The sequence below is a fragment of the Rattus rattus genome, chromosome 11, assembly GCF_011064425.1.
Source record: "Rattus rattus isolate New Zealand chromosome 11, Rrattus_CSIRO_v1, whole genome shotgun sequence".
Classification (NCBI taxonomy): domain Eukaryota; kingdom Metazoa; phylum Chordata; class Mammalia; order Rodentia; family Muridae; genus Rattus; species Rattus rattus.
The window spans coordinates 68,376,436-68,391,666 of NC_046164.1; the positions used below are offsets into that span (position 1 = coordinate 68,376,436).

At 48.2% G+C, this 15,231-nt stretch overlaps 1 protein-coding gene across 1 annotated transcript; it reads left to right on the forward strand.

The window, feature by feature from the left end:
* The first annotated feature begins 9,973 nt into the window (after positions 1 to 9,973).
* Bloc1s4 (biogenesis of lysosomal organelles complex 1 subunit 4) lies at positions 9,974 to 10,992 on the forward strand. Its single transcript, XM_032916844.1, has one exon. The coding sequence runs from the start codon at positions 10,016 to 10,018 to the stop codon at positions 10,661 to 10,663; it is 648 nt and encodes a 215-aa protein (XP_032772735.1). The 5' UTR covers positions 9,974 to 10,015; the 3' UTR covers positions 10,664 to 10,992.
* Positions 10,993 to 15,231: the final 4,239 nt, after the last annotated feature.

The window sequence follows — 15,231 nt, forward strand, 5'->3', positions numbered from 1 at the left end:
AGAGCTGATCAGGATCTGACCCAAAGGCCAAGAGGGGAAGGTAGAGATGCTGACCTCTCTCTGCCGCAGTCACAGCCGATGCCTGCGGCTGAGTGAAGAGTCAGCGTTGGAATCAGAAGCAGAAGTTACCTAGGCAACAATTATACTTGCACCAGAGCAGTGCCATCTGCCGCAGACCCGCGGTGGGGGGCAGGGCTTCACTGTGCTGTCCAGCTGCAAGGCTGCCAAAATTAATGACCTTTACTCAGTCTAAGCCAATGGTGCTGGAGGGCTGCGTTGGGCCTTTCCCCTGGACAGAGGCCACAGTTCTCATTTAACTGCAGACTTCCTCTAGACAGTCCAGGCAGCAGAGTGACCAGGACACTGGCCCTTCACCTCTGCTGCTCCCAGTTCTGCCCCAACTGTCCAAAGCTCCGGGAAAATGGCCCATCCGAGGGTTGGACCCTTCTTTTGGCCTTGAAAAGCTCCATAGTGGGCAGAGCAGGGACTGCTGGGTGCAAATGGGGTTTGAGGTATAAACTGCCCCTCTGAGTCACATGGCTGCCCTGTTCTTTACCCACCCACTGTTCCCTCTCAGACACTTCTCAAGTTGACCTAGATGCTGACACCATCTCACATAGTAGGGAGGTCCCTGGTATGATTCAAAGATGACTCCAAGGGGCCACATAACACAGTCGGACCCTCCCAGGGGCAGCCTTTAGAAAGGGTCACAACTATGCCTTCTATTGGATCCAGTTGACCAAACGAGGAGGGACAGAGTTGTTGACCGTCCCACTCTGTGTCAGTATGAGGCTGGCCTTATAAAGAGCCATGGATCCTCCACCTAGAACAGTTGTCTTGGCTAAAAAGAGCCAAAAAGAACCTGAGAGGAAGGAAGGCCCAAACCAGCACCAGGACAGAGCTGGAGACAGGCGTTTGTCCAGTCATCAAAGTCTTCGACAGGTGTGCAGACATCAAGGACAAGAAGGTGAGGCTGGGGGTGGTTGGAGGGGATGGAGTTGTAGACAGAGAGGGAGTTCCCAGGTCTCCTGAAGGTAAGTCTAGGCAGGCAGTAAGATGACACTGTGGTAGCAGAAAGGACAAGGGCTGTTACCCATAGTGCGAGGAGGAGGAAGGGGCACATCCTGAAAGGTGTAGGCAGAGACAAAGAATGGCCCTATGAGCCCTGTGCAGAGGACACTGGAGTCCTTGAGGCCACAGGGCATGCTCAGAGGGAGCCTAGGAGCAAGGCTTTGTCATCTTTTCACGTAAGGCCAGGAGGGCAGGATTCCAGCCTACAGCAGAGTGAGATCCAGGGCAATCCTGAGGTTGTCTGCTAGACCCTCAGAGTTTTCCATTCCCAAGACTTCAGCCTTGTAGAACCTCCTCCCATCCCAGATCCCTTGTAACTTGGTATTAGTGGAACTAACATGGATAAGGACAAGGGAGGTCTGTTCCTGGCTGTTCTGCCCACCCCCCCCAGCCAGCAGCCTTTCTTGAGTTCAATGCTCAGACAGGACCACAGAGCCAGGAGCCTCCCAAGAGGCCAGGAGCCAGCCTGCTTCTGCTGGGGTGACCCATGGCCGATCTAAGCAGAGTCTCCCCCCTCCAGCCTCCTTTGTTTGATCTTCCCTATCTGCCATCCTCACCCCTTATTTACCAGCCAGCACACTGCCCTTCTGCCATCTGAGGAGTCCTCATGGATGGACGGATGGACGATGGACAGATAGACGCTGGCGGCTGAAGATGAAGGTCAGAGTTGTCAGGCTCAAGTGCCCCCCCACACAACCCAGAGCATCGTGTTTCTGTCCTAAGCAGAAATGCAGTGATGACACATTTTTACAATGACACCCATCTGTTTTGTTTTATTAGAAATGCGTTTGTAAGTGACAGAAAAATGCAGAAGTGTGGAAGGGAAAAATGAGCCATCTTGAATACTGACATTTTTTCCTTTTCTTCCTCCCAAACAAACATAGTTGTGTGCAAATTCTGATTAATATGAAAGTTGCTATTGTTTGGGGCTTAATATAATAGTGTGAATTCCCTAAGTCTGGACTTTTCTAAGGACAGCCACCACATCACGTCGCTGACTTGTGCATGGGGCATGGGATGTTCTGGTAATCATCAAAGTTTGAGAAACTAATCTTGTGTGGGTGTGTGTGTGTGTGTGTGTGTGTGTGTGTGTGTGTGTGTGTGTGTGTCTCTGTGTCTCTGTGTGTGTGACTGTATGTGTGTCTGTGTGTGTGTATGTATCTGTGTGTGTCTGTGTGTGTGTCTGTGTGTGTGTCTCTGTGTGTGTCTCTGTGTCTGTGTGTGTGTATGTGTGTGTGTCTCTGTGTCTGTGTGTGTGTTGTGTATAGCACCAGTGTGCACATGTGTATGTACATGGGTATATACATGTGGAGGTCAGAGGTAACCTCATGCATACCTACTCAGGAGCTCCCACCTTCAGGTTTTTTACTGTTTCTTTATTTCTATTCTTGTACAGTACCATCTGTGTATTTCCATTCCCATGCCCATATAACCCTCCTTGAATCCCTTCTTACTGCCACTGAACCCTTCTTCCAACAATTCCTGCTCCCAGGTCTTTTCTGTATTCATGTGTGACCCCGTGAGTAGTATTGTTTGCACAATCCTGGGCGGGAGGTTATTTACTGGAAATGGGCAACTTGCCATAGCTGAAGGAATGGCCTCCCTGCCCACAACACTGCCAACTGCCAAAGGTTCCTTAGATAGGGCTGGGCCTCATGCGCCCCTCTCCTGTCCATGATGGAATGCTTGATGGGCCCCACTTTGTGCAGGTCTTATACAAGTGAGCTCGGTCCCTGGTAATTCATAAGTGTAACGGCCATGCCAGATTTAGACCTCACCCTTTCCTCCCATCCTCTGGCTCTACCCCATCTTCTGGGACAGTCCTTGAACTTTGGAGGGGGTGGTAAGTCCCAACAGGGCTGAGCACCCAATAGTCACTTACCCTCAGCAAGTAGGTCAGGTATGTGTCTCTGCATTGACCTTTGCCACCACAGACAGGCTACGGACAACACTCATTAGCCTGAAGATGGGCAGCTCTGACTCCCTGCCTCCTTTTATATTTTTTTAAGATTTACTTATTTTATGTATATAAGTCACTGTCTTCAGACACACCAGAAGAGGACACTGGATCCCATTACAGACGGTGGCGAGCCACCATGTGGTTGCTAGGAATTGAACTCAGGACCTTTAGAAGAGTAGACAGTGCTCTTAACCTCCAAGTCATCATGTCTCCAACCCGACTCCCTACGTTGTTGTTGTTGTTGTTGTGGGGATAAAGTCATTGATCAGGAACTCACCAATTAGGCTACCCTGGCTGGCCAGCAAGGACCCTCGTGCTAGGATAACAAGCACATGCTACCACCTTCAGCTTTTTCATGTGGGTTTGCGGAATCAAACCCAGATCCTGTGGGCAGCACTTTAGGGACCGAGCCTTTAGATCCTCAGGCCTGGTGCAGGTATTCTGATGTGTGGGAAGTCTAAGTGGATGGGTGTGTCCCTCTACTCTCTGGGTGTTGAATTTGCAGCCTCCCCTTACTTGGCTATTCCAACCTGCTATAATCAACACCCATTTTCACGAGCACAGCCACGGCTTAGTGGGTGGTCTGGACTCAACACTTTCTGAAAAAAAAAAAAAACAAAACAAATGGAATATAAAAACGTTCCAGTCCTCAGCTGAACTACTACCCTCCTGATGCTGATGCTCAGATCTGTCCTCTGTTCCCCTTTCAGGAAGAATGGTGTATCAGCCCTAACTGTCACGTGATCAGCTTTTCAGAGCCTGCACCAGGATTGTCCTCTCCAAAAAGGCCTGGGACCGTTAGGAGAGTGCCGGAGCAGAGAAGGACAGGGCCTCTGGGCAGGTTCCTTGGGACCTCTGGTCTGTCAGTCTTCACCTCTAATGAACATAAGTGGGGCAGCCCCTTCTCTTATAGCTGTGAAGCCTGCAGGCTTGTGGGAAACAGATACTCCAGTTGGAAGCACAGTAGAGGGGCTGGGGAGATGACTCAGGGAGTAAAGACCATGTGGAGATGAGTCGAGATCCCCCAGGACCTACATAAAAGCCAGGAGTGGGGGCTTCGGAGATGGAGCAGCGGTTAAGGTTGGTCGATGTCCTGTCACACCATCCAAAGCCTCTCACAGCCTGCAAACACCAGTGTGTCTTTGTGTGGCCAAGGTGTGGCTGGACTGCCACATGGCTCAATCGCGGGTGCCTTTCCCCTCCCCTCTGACCCTGAGGCTGGAGCCCAAGGCCTGCTCTGCATCCCTGTTGCTGACCCTGCCCCTCCCTCCCTCTCACTGAAGATGACACAGAAGGTCTGAACAAACAAACTGCTTGAGGAACTAGACACTAGCAGAGATGCCCGGGTGGAATTCAATGAGTTCATGGTGTTTGTGGCTGCGCTCACCTCTGCCTGTCACCATCACGCAGTTCCTGAGGGAAGATGCCAAATAATTCAGAAAGGTGATGTCTGGGAGGCAGGAATCCTGACAGAATCCCCAGGTAGGCCTGGCAGTGGTTCTCCAGCCTCCAGAAAGTACTTGCTAGCAGTTTCCTCCTTGGGCTGAACTGGCTGGTGTCCCTCTGGTTAATAAATGCTTATGAAACACTCGTGGGCTCAGAGAATCCAGGCGCTTCCTTTAGACCTAGAGGTCTTTGCCTAACAAAGAGACACCTCACTGGAAGGACCCGGCAGGCCATATATGAAGCCATCTGCATCATAACCACATTTTGCTGGACACGTGGTTTTGACACACAACCCAAGCTCTGAAGTTATTAAGATGGCTAGTCGTTGAGTGCTGACTCCACAGCCACTGGAGATGTTTGTAACTGATGCTGCTTATAACTGTTTTATGTTTTTTGTTTTTTTGTTTTTTTTAGAAAGACTAGGTGCACCCAGCGGCAGACTGAGAGACAGCACATTACAAGGGCGGAGGGGAGTGAGAACAGTCAATGGACCACTGTTCTCACTCAGGTCAGTGTCCTGATGCTGGCTGAAAGCAGACAGTGGCCAGGGTGAGGTGATTTTGACTTCAGAACTGTCCTCATCCTCTGAGCAGCCAGCACTGAAACCTGTCTAAGCATTCGGAAGAAACCCTGACTTTCAGGAGGGCATGATATGGGGGCTACCCATGTTAGGGCGGCGATGCAGACATAGCCGTAAGAGGGATAGCCTGTGAGTTGGGGGCACACATCTCAAGGAGGATGGCAGGTGATGTCAGCATGACACCCTGGGACCTAAAGGATGCAGCAGAGCAGAGCAGAGATTGTTTTTCTTTTCCCATGATGCTTAACACGTGAGTGGCCACGCTGTGGGTGATGATCTCCCTGCTAATCTTGGTAGGAGGCGAAATCTCAAAAGCCGCTGCTAGGGTCAAGGCCTCCCTCCTGTGGAGCCTTACTCAGGCCTGAGGTGAGGACACCTCAGCTGGCTCCCCCGACTCACCCTGGGTATGGGATTCAACAATTGATAGAGAAAGGTAGGTCACGCAAAGGTCGTACGGGTATTGCAGGAGCCTTTAGGAGGCTTCAGCTGAACCCAACTCTTGGAGACGTCTTCTGGAACTGGGTCACTGAGGGTGGCTTCTGTACTTTCCAACTAAGCTCTAGAGGGCCGTTGCATAGAAACTGCAGTGGGCCACCTCTGCAAGCATCCTTCTCTGGCCTCTCTGACTGGGCCTGGCAACTCCTACCCTCTCCTTGTCAAGACACAGGGCCATCCTCTCTTAGTCTCCTCCTCTTCCTCCTCCTCTTTCTCTTCCTCCGCTTCCTTTTCTTCCTCTTCCTCCTCTTTCTCTTCCTTTTCTTCCTCTTCCTCCTCTTCCGTCCCTTCCTCCTCTTCCTCCTCTTCCTCTTGAGACAGAAACATGTATAACTGACTGGCCTCAAACTCTGTGCATCTGAGGACAGGCTTGAACGTCTGATCCTCTGGCCTTCACCTATAGTGCTGGGATTACAGGTGTGCTCTATCACACCTAGTTTATGTGACACTAGGGACAGGACCCAGGCTTCATGTATGTCAGGACAGCCCTCAACTGAGCCATACCCATAGTCATCCTGTCCATCTTTCTGCATCTTCCACAGGATGGACTCTGACTGACTGCCCTGATTTAAAGGTCTTTCCTAGAGCTAAGGCTCCCATCACTTCACGGTTGCTCCAGCCATTCTCTATCTTGTTCAAAAAGGGACAATGTGTCTGGTTCTCCCTGCTCCAAGAGACCAGATTCCACTACCCTACTATTCAGAGTCTGCTGGGCTGCTATGTGCGGTAGTTTGAATGAGGACACCCCACCCGACCCCCACACACCACAGTTTCATATATTTCAATGCTTGGTCCCCCCAGTTGATGGAATTGTTTGGGAAGGATAAGTAGGTGTGGCTTTGTTGGAGAAAATATGTCATGGGGGGGTACTGATCTCTCTTCCCCCTCCTTCCCCTCCCCTCCCCTCACCCCCTTCCTTACCTCCTGCTTCCAAATGTAAGCCCTCAGCTACTGCTCCAGCGCCATGCCAGCCTATTGGCATATCTTTCCTACCATAATGGGCTCATACCTCTTGAACTGTGGGTGAAAATAAAACCTTTCTCCCTTAATTGCTTTTGTCAGGGTACTTTATCAAATAACAACAAAATAACCAAGACAAAAATAGAAGAAAGAGACTCCAATTCCCAGATCCAAGGCTTTGCAATGTGGTTGCTCTTTTCTGCTCTGTGGTATTAAGTACTGTGGGGGCACTCAAGCATTTCACACATTGCTGTTGGTATAAACTACTGGTCTCCCACTTTACTCGTGGGCTGTAGTCTGTTACTATTTATGGGGGCTTGAATAGGTTTGGTCCCCATAGATTAATGTGTTTCAATATTTAGCCATAGGAAGTGGCACTATTAGGAGGTGTGGACCTATTGGAACAGGTGTGGCCTTGTTGGAGGAAGTGTGTCACTGTGGAGGCAGGGTTTGAAGTCTCCTATGCTCATTCTCTGCCCAGCGTGGAACCAGAGCCTCCTTCTGGCTGCCTGCAGAAAACAATTCCCTTCTGCTGCCTGCAGATCAAGATGTAGAACTCTGGGCTCCTCCAGCACCTCGTCTCCTTGCCTGCTGCCATGCTTCCTGCCATGATGAAAATGGACTGGACCTCTGAAATTGCAAGCCAGCTCAAATTAAATTTTTTCCTTTACAAGAGTTACCTTGGGGCTGGAGTGATGGTTCGGTGATTAAGAGCACTGACTGCTCTTCCAGAGGTCCTGAGTTCAAATCCCAGCAACCACATAATGGCTTACAACCATCTGTAATGGGGTCTGATGCCCCCTTCTGGTGTGTCTGAAGACAGCTACAGTGTCCTTATATATAATAAATAAGTAAATTTTAAAAATAATAGTTGCCTTGGTCATGGTGTCTCTTCATAGCAACGAAACACTAAGACGCTGTTATGCTGTAATTGCTATTTTGATGATCAAATTGTCACTAAATAGAAAGCCACTTAATCTGTTATCTCTATGCTCTTACCTGAGCCCGACATTCCTTGACATGCTTTCCTTGCCCTGTCTCTAGGACAGGCCTTTTCTCCAAGCACTCCCGAGTCCCTTTAGTGAAATGTGGTATCTGAAAGCCAAGATCTTAGAGGTAGGTGTGCTCCTGGTCTCTCTCAGTGGACAGAAGCAATGGACAGTTGTAGGTTTATGCATAAGCTTCTATGCACACCCAGAGCTCTATATTCCTTACATATATTGAATTCCAAAAACTCACCACTGAACCTTCAATCCTAAGCAACATCATGGGGTTCATTCTCTGTGATGACACCCCTTTGTCCTGAATGTAGCAAAGAGAAATAGGCAAGAATAAGCCAGAGAGAACCTGTTTCTAAGGCTTTCTAGATGTTTCTAAAAGGCAAATATGCCACACAAGGACACTGGATTAAGGAAGTAGCATTTTTTAAAACATGCTAGGGTACTCTAACTGCATTTACACTTGCATGCCAGAAGAGGGCATTGGATCCCATGGTTGCCAGCCACCATGTGGTTTCTGGGAATTGAATTCAGGATTCCAGAAGAAAGCAGCCAGTGCTCTTAACTGCCAAGCTGTTTCTCCAGCCCAGGAAGTAGCTTTCTTTGGTTCTTTTTTTTTTTTTTCCGGAGCTGGGGACCGATCCCAGGGCCTTGTGCTTCCTAGGCAAGCGCTCTACCACTGAGCTAAATCCCCAACCCCAGGAAGTAGCTTTCTTAAGAGCAGTTAACATTTCTTTTTCTTTTTTTTTTTATCTTGGGCTATGAAAGGCTGACATTCACTGTCTCTGTGGCAAGAACCTCTCTGATGTATTTCAGGTTCCGTGATGGGCTCCAGTCAGCTGGACCCAGATGGCCTGAAGCAACTTGTAGTTTTCTCTGTTGTGTTGCTCAAAGGCGTTTTTCTTCTTCTCTAATTCCTAATTCCCAGAGGGGGAAGATATCGTGTGAATTCTACCCTGGAAGAGGATGCGTTTAACACCTAACAAAACTCCAGCTGTCCCCACCACCCAGTCTTTTGCAGGACGTGTGTGAGTACCCCTCTGGGTATGAGTTCGTCAATAGTAAGAATTCCAAGCCTTTCTCAACTGTTCCATACTGGGGATCTGCTTTACGCCTCCTGATGATGGGGTTCAGGCCATTTGGACAAAGTATCCACTACAAACCCCATGAAGACAAGGCCATCTCTACTTTATTCCTGTCTTCACGTGACAGTATTGAAGAATAAGACCCTAAGTTTCCCAGAGACCTGCCAGACTGTATGGGTCTAGGAGACACCACCTTGGATGTTTCTAAGAATTTTAAGAATTTTATTCCTTTTTTTTTTTTTTCCTGGTAGCATCTTGGTGTACTCCGTGCTTGGGAGGGATTATCGATTATTTCTTTTGTGAGGAGGGCCAAGATGACCACTCAGTAGGATGACTTTTGCATTCCACTGTTCTTGCTTTTGCTTACAATTTATTTTGCTGTCATTGGTAAAGGGAAAGAGGCAGGTAGGAGGCTTACTGGGTGGTGCTGGGTACCCCTGTCAGAAAGCTGTGAACTCACTGTGAACTATGGACAGAGCAGTGTGTAGAATGGTCTTCCCACAAGGTGGCCTTCTAGAAAGAATTACATAAACTGTGATAAGTGAACACGCTTGAAAGCAAGGCCATGAAGGCAATGTCTGGGCATGTCCACATTATCTCTGTGAGAAAGACGAATAGGAGAAATGTTCTTGTTCTTTTTACAAAACCAAAGAGGATAACACCAGGTGTATTTCCTGTACTCGTATTTGCTTAAATTAATTGTAAACGTCACCTCATATTTTGCTTACTTTAATAATTAAAACGGGAAGTGCTTTGTACCACTCTGGAGTGCAAACACCCGGAGTCCCCCAGTCCCTAGGCAGGTCTTTGGAATATCCTTCTATCTACGGAGGTTTAGCCTTGGCTGACTACAGGGCAGGTGGAGAAACAGGTAACCTGGCTATGAGGGGATGCATAAAGGTCTCTATGGGCATCCTTAGCACTGCTTTAGGGTATTTCTCTTCCACTACCATTTATCAATTTACCATCGATCTACCTTTCAATCAGTCATATACTGATTTTCTGTCTGCTTGTTTGTTTCTTTAAGACAGGGTCTCACTACTCGACCTCGGCTGGGCTGAAACTGACCAGGTTGGCCTTGAACTTAAGAGATTTGTCTACCTCTGTCTTTTGAGTGTTGTGACTAAAGGCTTGTGCCACTAATAGTCTAATCTATTTATTATCTATTATCTATCTTGACGTCATCTACCCATCTTTCTATCAATCATCTAATCATCTGTCATCCTCTTTGGACTAGTAACATGTGCAAACTCTGCCAGCATACACTATGAACGCAGACAGCAACCCTTTGGGCTCTTCTGGGCATGTGGATATTAGAATTGGCTGGGTGGTAAGGGGCATGACGTATTTAGGAGGCGCCGGAAGCAGGGACCGCGTAAGGTAACGCAATCGCTTTGCACCGGAAGCGGCCAGGCGGGCCATGGAGGAAGGACCCGCGATCGGAACCCTGTCTCGAGAGGTCTCGACTGAGGAGGCCGAGCCGTTGGGCGCCGCGTGGAGCGGGGACAGCGGCCACGTATCGCAGAGCCACAGCAGCGCGTCCGGACCTTGGGAAGATGACGGCACCGAGGACGCGCCAGGCCGCAACCTGTCGCTGCTTCGCCGCGCCGCCTTGGGCTACGCCTCCAGCTTGCTGCCTGCCGCCGGGCCGCGGCCGGAGGTGGAGGCGCTGGACGCCAGCCTGGAGGACCTGCTCGCCAAGGTGGACGAGTTCGTGGGCATGCTGGACATGATTCGCGGAGACTCGTCTCATGTGGTGAGCGAGGGTGTGCCTCGGATCCACGCCAAAGCCGCCGAGATGAGGCGCATCTACGGCAGAATCGACAAGCTAGAGGCCTTCGTGAGGATGATCGGTAGTAGCGTGGCCAGAATGGAGGAGCAAGTCACCAAGGCCGAAGCCGAACTGGGGACCTTCCCCCGAGCCTTTCGGAGGCTGCTGCATACCATCAGCGTTCCCGCTCTCTTTAAGTCGGCGCCCACCGCTCCCCAGCGTGCGGTGTACGAGCCGCCAGTCCTGTTTCGGACAGAGGATCACTTCCCTGGCAGCGGTGACAGACCGCAGCTCTGAGCGTGCAGCTCTACCACAGGAGGACTCCAGTGAGACTCTTGTCCAGAGTGTTAATTGGCGTATATGATACCGCCTTGTGAAATGTTAAAGTTTATTTTCTGCAAGCGACTTGACATCGATGTCAAGAGTGTAGATCCTTATGTCTTCCAGTTCTGATTCGAAAGCTCTTTGGTCGGGGCCTGGGGAAGCCAATTGAATTAATTTATCTGTGAAATATGGCAGAGCTGTTATTTTATGGCCTTTATTACAGTGAACAGTGTTACCTTGTTAAGATTTATATATTTATATGATCAAAAGTGACCAAGAAATTAAAGCTGTATTCTTAAATCCTAACAGTGGTTCAGTTTTCTGTAGCCTTCTGGGAAAGATGGCAGATTTAATATTATATTCAGCTTTCCATAGCGTGGATTGTAAACCAACGGAAACAAGATAGCAAACTGGGCGTTTTGTGCAGGGAGTTCTGAAGTTGTATTTGACAGTATGACTCAAAGGCTTAGTTTATCAAAGCAAGCATATTAATGTATGGTTGTCAGTGGTCTATAACACATTCATTAAAATGTTAAATTTCTTTGGCAGATATTTCCTTCTGGAAATTATTTACCGTAGTTTGTTTAGAAATGAACCTGTCATTCATGGTTTCAATAGTCGAGTAAGAAAAGGCAACTTCCTTCTTCTGAAGGTTTGGGTGAAAAGCAACCTCGATGCTGTTTTCACAGTTCTGCAATTCTTCCCCCCTGAGTCTTTTGGAGCAGTAGGAGGGTTTTGTTCTTTAACTTCCGGGCACACAGAATGCTTGAACAACAAACTCCTATTCCCTAAGTTCGTTCTCCCAGGTAGTAGCCCCAAGTAAGGTACTCAGCTAAGTCTGTTGCTGTCTGTCAGGGTAAAATCAGTAATGGAGCCAGGTGTGGTAGCACACATTTGCAATCCTAGCACTCAGTCAGAGGCAGGAAGATCACAAGTACCAGGGTAGCTTGGGCTATAGAGTGTGTTCCAGGTCAGCTTGGGGAGCTAGCTAAGAAGACCATATATTAGAAAGTAAATGACTTAGCCAGGTATCATGGTACATGCCTTTAATCCCAGTACTCAGGCAAAGGCAGGTGGATCTCTTAGTTTGAGGCCAACCTGGTCTACATAGTTCCAGGACAGCCAGGGTTGCAACCCTCAGATAGATAGATAGATAGATAGATAGATAGATAGATAGATAGATAGATAGATAATGGTGGTAATATAATCTCTTCTTTGGCTTTTTGTGGGCCTTCTGTGTTGTATGGTGGCATTTTTTCATTTGGTTGTAGTTCAAGAAACAGCCAAGTTTAAAAGCTGAGGGGACAAGTGACCTACATTTACTGTTCAGAATCTAGCGGGTGCTATTAGAAATTATTAATATATTTTTAGAGTTCCAGGCCAGCCTGTACTAAAGAGTAGCGCCCTGTCTCAACACCAAAAAAGATTGCTTACGTAAGGAGTTGCTTAGCACTTAAGAGCATGGTTCTTCCCCACTTCATTTTGGTTTCGGTTTTCAAGACAGCGTTTCTCTGTGTAGCCTTGGATGTCCTCCTGGAACTGGTACTGTCGACCAGGCTGGCCTCGAACTCAGAGAACTCAGAACTTCCAAGTTCTGGGGTTAAAGACATACGCCTCCACTGCCCGGATAGCCTAGTTGAGTTTTGTGAGAGCTCACAGTGGTCTGTAGCTACAGCTCTTCTCTTAAAAAGTTGTTCACACCAGGCCTTTAATACCAGGACTCAGGAGGCAAAGGTAGGCGGATCTGAGTTTGAGGCCAGCCTGTTCCACAGAGCAAGTTCCAGAACAGCCTGGACTACACAGAGAAACCTTGTCTTGAAATACACAGCAAAAAGTTATTTACATATCTGCTCAAAAAGTTTTTAAGGACTGGAGAGATGGTTCGGTGGTTAAGAGCACTGACTGCTCTTCCAGAAGTCCTGAGTTCAAATCCCATCAACCACATGGTGGCTCACAACCATCTGTAATGAGGTGTGATGCCCTCTTCTGGTGTGTCTGAAGACAGCTACAATGTACTTAGAATGAATGAATAAATTAATTAATTAATCTTTAAAAAGTTTTTTTAAAAATATCTATTTTTATATATATATCATGCAGCTTTCTGCCTGCATGTGCACCTACAGGCCAGAAGAGGGCCCTGGGTTCGGTCCTCAGCTCCGGAAAAAAAAGAAAAAAAAAAAAAAAAAGAACACTGGTTGTTCCTCCAGAGAACACTAGTTCAATTCCCAGAAACCCTGTAGAGGCTCACAGTTACTTACTTGTAATTCCAATTCTGAAGGCACCAGGTGTGTACACAACGAAACGAAACAACACTCGTGCACATAAAAAATAAAACCAAACCCAGGCTTCTTGGCTCTGGAGCATCCCCACTTGATATAAATGGATAGGACTCACAGAACTTGGGATGGGCATCCCACCAGTCAGTCACTCTTGGATCAGTCTGTTTTGCTTGCAAAAGTATACCTGTTAAGACTACCAGGATATGGGATTTAGCTCAGTGGTAGAGCACTTGCCTAGCAAGCACAAGGCCCTGGGTTCGGTCCCCAGCTCCGGAAAAAAAAAAAAAAAAAAAAAAAAGACTACCAGGATATAGGATGTTTCTCAACTGATAGGAGCCTCTGGCAACCCCGACTGAATTTACATGTATGATATGCTGGCCACTAAGGGGCCAGCAAGCAGTCTGTGACTGTTTCCCACACCAGAATATTTCAGGGTTCAACCTTGAAACTGTTCCTAGTGTCTAGTGTGAGCCTGCTGACTGGCAGGGAGTAATCAGTACTCCTGAAAAGGCCAGTCGGCATATGGTCCCATGACTATTCACCTGAGACCATGTGTAAACCACCGTGCATGGCTGTAAGCCATTAAAACAGTTGTTCTTGAGACATGAGAGGCACAAAAGGGCTGGGGAGATGACAGTGGGTAATGTGCTTGCTATGCAAGCTGGCGATCTCAGTTTACCTCTTCAGCTAGGCCTGGTGACATGCATCTAGCACTGAGGGACAGAATCAAGTGGATCCCAGGGCATCTCCAGCTGCATTCCTACAGAAACGGCTCAAGGGTCCAGTACGAGACCTTGTCTCAAAAGAAAAAAAAATGGAGTGAGGATACTCTGGCTTCCACTCAGGCAAGCTCCCACATGTGTGAGCCCTTGTACACGTGCACACACGTGTATGTGAACACACATACACAAGGGGTGGGGGTCAAAACCAAATGCTAATAATGGTCTCGAATTTGAAGTTTGTAACTAGCTTGCCTACATAACCTTGGGCCTCATGGGAAGGTGCAGGGCCAGTTCCTAAGGATTTTTTTTCCCTATTCAAAGTGACAAGATGAAAAAGGAGCTCAGGATGCCTGGCAGGGAGTGAGAGTAGGTCAGTAGGTCATATAAGAGTGAATCAAAAAGAGAGAGAGAGAGAGAGAGAGAGAGAGAGAGAGAGAGAGTCCTACTTTGGGGTCTTACCTGACTAATGACTAATTTTCTGAACTTGCTCACAGCAGTATCTTAGGGGGTTCCGTGGTTTAGAGTGGCCTGATGTTCACAGAGAAAGGTGGTATCCAAGTTGTCACTGGAGTGCCTCCCGGTGCACCCCTCCCCCATCCCATCTGCACCACCACTCTTCCCTAGCCAGGCAGCATGTTGATCCAGCAGCTCAGCAGCCCTGGGTGATCTCCTGCTTTTTCCTGCTGTCCATTCTGCGCACACAGTCAAGGGCCTTTAGAACTCTGAGTCTGGCTGGGGAGATGGCTGTGTTTGTCAAGAGCTTGAGCTGTGCACACAAGGACCTGAGTTTGATTCCACAGAAGAAAACCCGGGTCTGATGGTGTGCACTTGTCATCCCAGTATCAGAAAGGCAGAGGCAGGAGGATTCCTGGGGCTTGCTGGCCAGCCAGCCTAGCCTATTGGGTGCACTATGAGAGACTCTATTTCAAAAGAAACAAAACCAAGGTGGACAGTGTCTCTTGAGGAATGGCACCAAAGGCTGTCTTCTGTCTTCTCCATGCATAGACATGCACACACATGCACACACACACACACACACACACACACACATGCACATACACACACATACATGAACCTCTCCCACCCCAACCTGCCTAAAAACCCTTGAGTCAAACGCCTTTACCCAGTGCTCTCATTAATTGATCTGGACATAAATGGAATAAAACTAGAAATTTGTCGTGTGCACTGACGGTTCTCATAGGACTCATTCTCCATCCCCACAAATTTGCAACAACCTTCTTACCTACTTTCTGTTTGATCCTGACCTGGAAGCAACCCAGGAAGTCCTGCGTAATAGCAGCTGTGGTATTATCCAACTAGCCTGCCTTATCACCTGTAGGCATGATTAATGATGCTCCCCAGGTCCTGCTCGGCTTGCCTGGACTCTCAGCAGACTCCAGAAACATTCAGATGTCCGTCAAATGACTAGCAGTCAGACTGACCCAGTGAGCGAGCTATATGATAACTGGGTACTCTCTCAAAATAGAAAAGTAAATAAAGTCATATTCTTGCTAGGAAACCAATACTATGGGCAAGCCAA

Bases quoted from the DNA above. Each gene is read 5' to 3' on its own strand.
- Bloc1s4 (XM_032916844.1), top strand. From the start codon at position 10,016: ATGGAGGAAGGACCCGCGATCGGAACCCTGTCTCGAGAGGTCTCGACT.